Source organism: Capsicum annuum, chromosome 2 (assembly GCF_002878395.1).
Source record: "Capsicum annuum cultivar UCD-10X-F1 chromosome 2, UCD10Xv1.1, whole genome shotgun sequence".
Lineage (NCBI taxonomy): Eukaryota > Viridiplantae > Streptophyta > Magnoliopsida > Solanales > Solanaceae > Capsicum > Capsicum annuum.
In genome coordinates, this window is record NC_061112.1 from 136,748,849 (window position 1) to 136,757,970 (window position 9,122).

General features: G+C 35.5%; 1 protein-coding gene across 2 annotated transcripts; it reads right to left on the reverse strand.

Moving 5' to 3' along the window:
* Positions 1-320: 320 nt before the first annotated feature.
* On the reverse strand, positions 321-6,665 carry LOC124896043. Of its 2 annotated transcripts, XM_047407145.1 has the most exons (4): positions 6,294-6,665; positions 4,944-4,984; positions 2,412-2,682; positions 321-760 (listed from the first exon to the last, which is right to left on the reverse strand). In XM_047407145.1, exons 1-3 carry the CDS (start codon positions 6,546-6,548, stop codon positions 2,622-2,624), a joined length of 357 nt encoding a protein of 118 aa, XP_047263101.1. In that variant the 5' UTR covers positions 6,549-6,665; the 3' UTR covers positions 321-760; positions 2,412-2,621. The 2 variants fall into 2 exon arrangements, with proteins under 2 accessions (XP_047263101.1, XP_047263102.1); XM_047407146.1 differs by lacking the exons at positions 2,412-2,682; positions 4,944-4,984 and having other exon boundaries at positions 6,294-6,664.
* Positions 6,666-9,122: the final 2,457 nt, after the last annotated feature.

Sequence of the window (9,122 nt, forward strand, 5' to 3'; positions counted from 1 at the left end):
TGTTTACACCATCACAGTCTATATTAAGTAGAATTAGTAGCCTTAAATATAAAGCAGTTAACCTAATACATAAATGCATGTTAAAGTGCACTGGTAACATTGCATCATCCTTACAGAGAAACGTATAAATAATGATATGAAATCTCCAAGTTGTTATCCTATTAGGACATTAACGTGTAAATAGAGATTGGAAACTCTATATTCTTGTCACTACTCTCTTTTCCGAACATCCACCTCTCCATTCAAGCAAGTTGTGTTTTATGGCACATACTCTATGTTTGCAACCATGAGAATTCAAGATAAACGAAGAGAGTAGGATATAAGGAAATCAATGCATAACGAATTAAAAACCCAAAGTAATAGATCGTATGTTACAAGTCTTCCATAACCCTAACTACGAAACTTAGCTACTCATGAATAAAAAGGGAATCAAAATAGTAATGTTCATCATACCAAAACGTCAAAAGAAATTGTCTTGATGGAATTAGACGTTAACAAGGTGAAACCTTTCTCTCCACAATATTTTAGCCTCCACTCTCAATTCAAAAGTTACAAAATAGTACGTGAATGATCAGCTTGGGGTATTTTTATTAACTTTTCTCTTTAATTGCCCTCTAAGTCCCTAGACTTAATTTAATGACTAAATAGTCTTGGGACATAGTTTTAGGCGCCACATTGCATCCAACATGCTACTTTTGCTTGTGTTCAATGTCATCCGCAATCTATGATCCCTTTATGTCTCCATCTACTTCATTTACACCTGAAATCATGTTAATCATATAGGTTAGCTCAATTACATAAAAAGTAAAATAAAAACATAAGAAACTAAACACTTCGTTCTCAAAACTTAGCTAAAATATGGGTAAGTTATGGTGCTTAGGCGTATAAATACACCCAAGATCACCACCCCACATTTAAATCTTTGCTCGTCCTCGAACAACTCTTTCATTTATACATACTACACAAGACCTAACCTCCCCACAAAGGAAAAAATAAGATGCTCAAATTAGGCTCACACAACAATAATGCACAAAAAGTAGATTCATGAATAATTACTAGAAACGACCAACCCTCAAGAATAGACTCATTAAGTTGGCAAATTCATGCGTGCCGTTTAAGCAAAGAAATCATATAAATTACCCAACTTTCATCAAATATGTACCCTCACAACAAGAAAGTTACCCATAATCACTCACAATAATGCAATTTCTAACAAGATAGGAATAAGTATCCAATTGCGCTCACTCTCACAAAGAATTATCAAATTACAACTGATGACCATATATTTGCCCTTTGTGTAGTGCTCTACTAATATCACAATGTTAAGATTAGGATCAAATAGGTCTTTTACGGGTTGTAATGCAGGCTAAGGGATGGATAGGAACTATTCTGACTAGTAATAGTGACTATCTTCCCTAAGTGCTTTAATACACTACATTATGCAATTAAGACCAATCTCTAACTACCAATTTTCATCTCTACTACCTTCACAGTTTTGTTTTTCACCCCATCTCATTAAGCTTACTCACATAACTATGGCGGGAGTATTTTATATTATTCCATTTTGAACAACCATTTTCTTTCTTTTTTTTATATCACTCCCAACCACACATCAAAATTTGTTTTACACACCAATAACTATACTCTCGGGTTTCACTTTCACTTTTTTCCTCTTATTTTCAAACTCTTTACTCAATAAAAAAAAAATGTTCTCTAAAGCGCTTAGAAGTTTTGGATCAAGTTAAAGTCAACCAAAGAAGGGATTAGGCTACAAATGAGGTTACCAAAGAATAAGCTAAAGGCTCAACGGGGCTAGCTAAGATTATGCACAAAGATGGGTCAAAAGAAGGTAAGAAAAATGGTTGTCAAAGAAATGCCTAAATCATCTCCTAAACTCACAATCTTTATTTCGCTTTGCACCCACACCAGGCAAGTTCTAGCATTAATTGCAACAAGGAATATACAAACAGTCTTACACACTCATGGCACATGGTTAACTCAGTTAGGATCATTATAGATTCTCGACCCAACAATCAAATGAATTCAAATAAAGCCAACAATCACAACAAGAGCCTAGGTGTTTCAAACGTAATGATCCATCACATACTTATGTTATAATGCCATGTGATCCACAAAAACATTTACATGCAATTACACAGGGGATTTCATTTATTAACGCCAACAAATCACTAATTTTCTCTTAAGACGGTGGCCATCAATCCATCATCGAGAAAAACACCTAACTATGACTAAAACAACAAAACATATAACAAGAAACAAAATAATTAATCCTATCAAAGAAGTATACTAAGGAGAAGGCACTATTTTTCTACAAAGCAAGCAACACAGTAACCAACAATCCCACACTTAAGCCAAGCATTGTGCCCAATGCAAATAACAAAATAAAGAACCTGGCTAGTCGTACTCCTTCTCCACATCAGGGGTCATGCCACCTGCATCAAAATCATAATCGGAGTCATCTTTACTAGATTTGGCCTCCATGTCAGAATCCATTAACCGCCGATCCTCATCAGTCTGCACATCATCATCCACTGGCTCCTGAAAAGCAGGCCCCACTCCACACATAGCTCGTGCGTGCTCATTTAGTGGATAATCATAGTCTAGCTGACGTAACTCCTCACAGTAGGTACACGGCCTCGCCTCCACTCATCATGGTGAGCTTCGTCATGCCATATAGATGGCGGAAGAAACTCTCATCTCGTGCATGTCTTTCTGCAGTGCTGGACCTTGGCTTGCGTTGAATTTTTAACCTTTGTGACGTCCACTCTTTTCGGGTTTTGTGGCAGCTTGTGATCAGCTGGCTCTTCCTCAATCCCATTTTTTTTTTCAAGATGTTGGTCAGCAAGCTTCTGAAACTGAATCTTGTCTTTTTGTGCACCCTGGCTTTGCGCATAGAAGCGCACCAACATTTATAGGGACGTCAGTCATCAAAGCAAACACTAGACATACCCAACCACGAGTGATTTTGGTGAATTACATTCCCGGAATCAGGGAAGCGTAGACTATCCTCAGTCAGATATGTGTTTCCCTATTCAAGAAAGCATACAGAAAAGTATTGTGGTAGCCTTTATGATAGGACCACCGAGCCGTGGAACATGAACTGCACAATGTGTCTGATAGCTCTATATGGAGACTTGCTGTACAGTTCCTTCAGCCTGGAGTGGTCTACCTCCGGAGTACCAAGGTGTGAATTCAATAACTCAGCTGTCAAATTTATGATCTGCCCTCGAATTTTCACCTCATTCCCGCGGATATTTGGAAACCAATTTGCATAAAATTTCCTAACCCAATCTAGATTGCATTCACCCATGTATTCAAAAATGAATTCGAGCTTCAGTTGAGTGATCCTAGTCAAAATACCAGGGCAATGCCTCGCCAAACTCTCTGTGGATGAGCTCCACTGGTGAATATTGAGGTATTTTGTTGTCCTTGTACCACTGTTCACTCTCCTTCTCGACCCATTTGATCCCAAATCTGCGCCGGGGCCCTTGAAGAGAGGATGAGGCGACCTGGTTGGCTTTAGAGGATTCCCCAACTCGTGACCTTTTCTGCCCCTTTTGAGATGTAGATCCAATGTCCTTGCCTGTGCTTGCTTTGGGAGCCATGTTTCCTGTATTCATCATAACATCCACGTTAGCCACACATAATGAAACTAACTACAATTAAGATGAGGGTGGTGAAATCACCACCCCACACTTAATTTGTTTATAAGCCAAATAAGTATTATTGTCGAGTACTCAGACTTCGCCAACATAAACTTTGACATAGGATAAACCACCCCACACTTAATTTGTTGGTGCACCATGTCAAATTTTATGTCGGCGAAGTCTGAGTACTCGACAATAACACTTATTTAGTTTATACTAACAAATTAAGTGTGGGGTGGTGATTTCACCACCCTCATCTTAATTGTAGTTAGTTTCATGATGTGTGGCTAACGTGGATGTTATAATGAATATAGGAAACATGGCTCCCAAAGCATGCACAGGCAAGGAAATTGGAGTTGGGAAATCCTCTGAAGCCAACCAGACCGCCTCATCCTCCCTTCAAGAGCCCCGACGCACATTTGGGATCAAATGGGTCGAGAAGGAGGGTGAACAGTGGTACAATGACAACAAAGCACCTCGATATTCACCAGTGGAGCTCATCCATAGAGAGAGTTTGGCGAGGCATTGCCCTTGTATTTTGGCCAGGATCACTCAACTGAAGCTTGACTTCATTTTTTAAGACATGGGTGAATACAATCTGGATTGGGTTAGGAAATTTTATGCAAATTGGTTTCCAAATATCCACGGAAATGAGGTGAATTTAAGGGCAGATCATAAATCTGACAGCTGAGTTATTGAACTCACACCTTGGTATTCCGGAGGTAGACCACTCCAAGCTGAAGGAACTGTATAACAAGCCTCCATATAGAGCTATCAGACACACATTGCGCGGTTCATGTTCCATGATTCGGTGGTCCTATCACAAAAACAAAGACTACCACAACACTTTTCCGTATGCTTTCCTGAATAGGGAAGCGCGTATCTGGCTGAGGATAGTCAATGCTTGCCTGATTCCGGGAATGCAATTCACCAAAATCACTCGTGATCGGGTATGTCTAGTGTTTGCTTTGATGACTGACGTCCCTATAAATGTTGGTGCAGGTATACGCGCTTCTATGTGCAAAGCTAGGGTGCACAAAAAAACAAGATTCAGTTTTGAAAGCTTGCTGACCAACATTTTGAAAAAGAATGGGATTGAGGAACAGCCAGTTGATCACAAGCTGCCACAGAACCTAAAAAGAATGAACGTCACAAAGGTTAAAGATTCAGACGCAAGCCAAAGTCCAGCTCTTAGCGCTGCAGAAAGACATGCACGAGATGAGAGTTTCTTCCGCCATCTATATGGCATGACGAAGCTCACCGAGATATACAGCTGTCTCCAAAATGATTAGTAGATCATAGTACTTGTCCACTTCCTATTCATATCACGTTAATTAAATTCTTCAATTAGCTTCATCTCCAAAGCATAGTCATATATATAAAGGTACTAATAACCAAAAGGGTAACTGTTAAATACTTGTAGGTAGGGGTGTACATAGGTCGGGTTGGTTCGATTTTTATTAAAAAAACAAACAAACCAATCATGTCAGCTTATTAAAACTATAAACCAAATCAAACCAACATAAAATTGGTTTATTCGGTTTAGGTCTTAGTCGGTTTTTTTTATAATATTTAGTTTTTACAATTATATTGTGATCGAAGGCTAGATCAAATTTATTTTCACTCATGTGCTAATGAAAAACCATAATTATGAAAAAATGAGGAGCGGAAAACTCTCTTGAAACTAAAAAGTGAGATGAAGAGTAAAAAGTTTAAGTTTTAAGTTTATATTGGGTTTTGAATCATTTAATTAGCAATTAATGGACAAATATTACAACTTAAAGGCCCAAATCTAAATATATTTCTACATTTACTTTCAAATTATTGAAAATTACTAAAACTAGTTGAAAAAGTAGATTATAATTAATATTTTATGTATAAAAAAGTTCGAATATATATATATATATATTATGTCGGTTTGATTCGGGTTTGGTTTGACTTTTTTTGGTCAACACCAAACCAAACCAAGAATGGCCGATTTTTTTTTCAAACGCCAAACCAATCAAACCAAACCATAGGTCGGTTTTTTTCCTCGGCTTGGTTTGGTTCGTCGGTTCGATTTGACTCGACGGTTTGGTCTGTACACCCCTACTTGTAGGCAAATTATATCAGGATTCAATCCCAGGAGTTCTTCACAAATAACTCTTCTACGGTGGTCCCAATCTAAGTAATTTGGGGAACATTTCTATATAGATCTCCTTGATTGGAAGCATTCCTATCTCCCAGTATGTTATACGATACAACCGTAAACCTTTCCGCTGCACCAATATCTCATACACTAATTCAAACTTCAACATTACCCCTCCCCCCCCCCCCCCCAAAAAAAAAAATAGAGTTAATGGTCAAAAACACACTTAAATATCTCTTTGAGTTCCCTACTAAACTGTCACCAACTATTTGAGTTTCCTACTGAACACTGTCACCAACTCTTTATCAGAACACACATAAGTTCACTTTTTCTACCTGAAAGTTCAGGTATGAAACTCAAATAATTAATAATTGAGTTGTGTTTAATAAATAGACAGCAATAGTTGACGTAGAAAACTTGCACAACTGATAATTCGGTTTAAAATCAAAAGATCGATATATTCAGGTGTGTTTTTCCGAACAAATTAAGGAACTTACCTTGATGTTGTCCACCGGAAAGAGCATCCGCTTCCACCCAATGGAGGACGATTTCCGGTGCTGGACTGATCGATCCGCGACGTTCCGGGTTGTACCACCGCCGGCCGTAAGAAGCGATCGGCGAAGAGGTGTTGTTGCGATGTAAGCCGAGGAGATGTTGTCCATAGGCCGAAAGCTGCAAGCTGCGACGTTTGTGATGAATTTGGGGGTTTTCGGACTCAGCCATGAGGAACCGGCGATGCCGCAGCAGCTCATTGCACAGAGCCTCTGGTATGTTGAGCGCCGAAGTGACAATGGTGAACGGACCACACCCCTTTACAGTCTTATCACTTGACACACTTTATTTTTATTTTAAAAAAGAAGTTCAACTAAAATTATGGGAAATACCTTTTAATATCATTTTACACCCTATCTAGTTTCTTTCTTTAGTAACCCTATCTAGTTTCTTTTTAAACAAAGTCCACAGGATCGATAGTGCTTTCACTTAAACTTCATTTACTAAATTTACTAAATTAGTACATTATATGTTAGATAGATGACAAGTATTTTTGGAAAATAATTTTATCATGTTTTTTAATAATGTTATTGAAAAATATCAAATAAATGCGAAGATCTTTCTTATGAATGAAAAAAAAAAAAACATCTCTCTTTCCTTATTGTTGAAATATATTATCTTTTGACATTGCATGTTAAAGGATACTGATTTTAAAAAAAAAAAAATTCTCAAAATTACTTTCGTCTTGTATTGATAAATGATAATTCAATTCTCTTTATATTTTAATATAAAACATTTTTCCTAGAATAGACAGAAGCATGACTGTAGAATGAATGTCAGCTAAAAATTAGAAAAAACATACTATTTATATATAAAGATGGCATACTCTTTTTGATAATTTGAATTTAAAAGGAACACAAATTTATATGAATGAATACGTTGGAACTACATGTAAACTGTTGTCTAAGCAGCTAATTAGATGCAAAGTTGCAAACTCGAGAAAAAACACTTTTAATCCTGCTAGCAATTTTAGAAACTTGATTTTGTATTTACATATTGGCTTATTTCAAATTCCTGATTTGTGTGTGCAATCCCTGTTTCAATTGCATATTCCCTCTTCACAATTCTTTATGTCCAATATAAGTTGTCATTTCATAGTGGAGCCAGGATTTCAAGTAAGGGAGTTTAATATTAAAAAAAAAAATTAAGTCAAAGGGGGTTCAACACCTACTATAACCACATAAAAAATAATTTTAATCATATATAAATAGTATATTTTTCTATCGAAGGGGTTCAAACGAACCCCTAAAGAGGGCTCGCTTCGCCTCTGATTTCATGGTCATTTCTTCTCAATTGCATGTTTGTTGTTGCATTACACGAGACTAAAAAGTTGCATTAACTGTTACAAGTTTCAAAAAAAGTCTTCAACTTGTTACGTTTGTCAAATTTATAATCATTTTTGTCCATTTTGATCTATTGATTATTACTGATTTCTGTCACAATCGTTTGCACTTGAACAGTGTATCACTTCAATTTTATTAATCGTTATCCAGATCACATGTTCTTATGACCTTAAAATACATTTTTTATATTTTGTTTATATTTTATATTTAATTTTTAATAAGTTCTAGCACAGCCTATTAATAAGTCGAAAGAACAGTCCAAACTCAAATAAACTAAATAGCTCATGGTATTAGACACAAGATCTCAGGTTAGCCCATGAAAGGGTTAAGCATCCATCGGTTCGGTTCGGTTCAGTTGTGTATTATTGATTCAATTTATCAATTTAGTTGTAGATACACAAAATCAATAACTAAATCAATAAGATATTTGTTATTGATTTTGGTAATTGGTTTTTTATCCTTAGCAGTTCGATTTTCGATTTAACCGATAAGAAAATGCTCCTCTACTTTTTTTGTATTCTCTTATTTTCATTTGTTCTATACTATACTCATGATTAAAGTTCACAAATTAAAAGCACTAAGAAAAATTATACAATGCAAAAAATAATGGGATATATTAAATTATACAATGCAAAAAATAATGGGATATATCTTTAAAATCTAAAGTCACTACTTTATAATTATAATATAATCTTTTTGGGTTATCGGTTTGATCATTAACTGAACATCTTAAAATCGAAATTAAACTGATATCTCCATAAAAAATTTATAAAATTCTTAATCTATCGATAAACTAATGACATTTTATTGGGTGAACTAGTTTTCTAGCCAATGATATTCGACTCATGATTCTAGATAACTCATTGTATTGGATACCTTGTTTTGAAAAAGTGAAAATCATGATATTGAGTACATGACTTTGCATCTAAGATGTTTTTATTTTATCTATAAAGTGTGTTAATTCTCTTTACAATTTTTTCTCTGTCCTTTTACAAATAAGGAACAAGATAGTATATACTTGATCGATGAAGAAATTTTTGAGCGATGTTCAAGACCTCCACATAAGATTGGTTGTATTTTCTGGTAATTATATTTCCTTAATTCATTTAGACTAATACTTATTCAATACTGGTACTTTTATTAAGTGTTTTTATAGGTATGCAAAGTTACTTTCTGAAGAACATATTCGAATTAAAATTTAAAGATTCTTTTGAATTATTTATTGCATTTTGATTAACAATAGACAAATATTAGGCTGTCTTTGTTAATACTTTACTTCATTTTTGTACATGTTTATCTTTATTATACGAGTGAAAATATTATTTTTTTGTCTCCCAAGTGACACCACAGAGATTCAACAAGAGTTCCCAACACTGTTTAGCAACTTTACAGCGAATAAAAAAGATGGTTTACCGTCTCGAAACCTTCTTC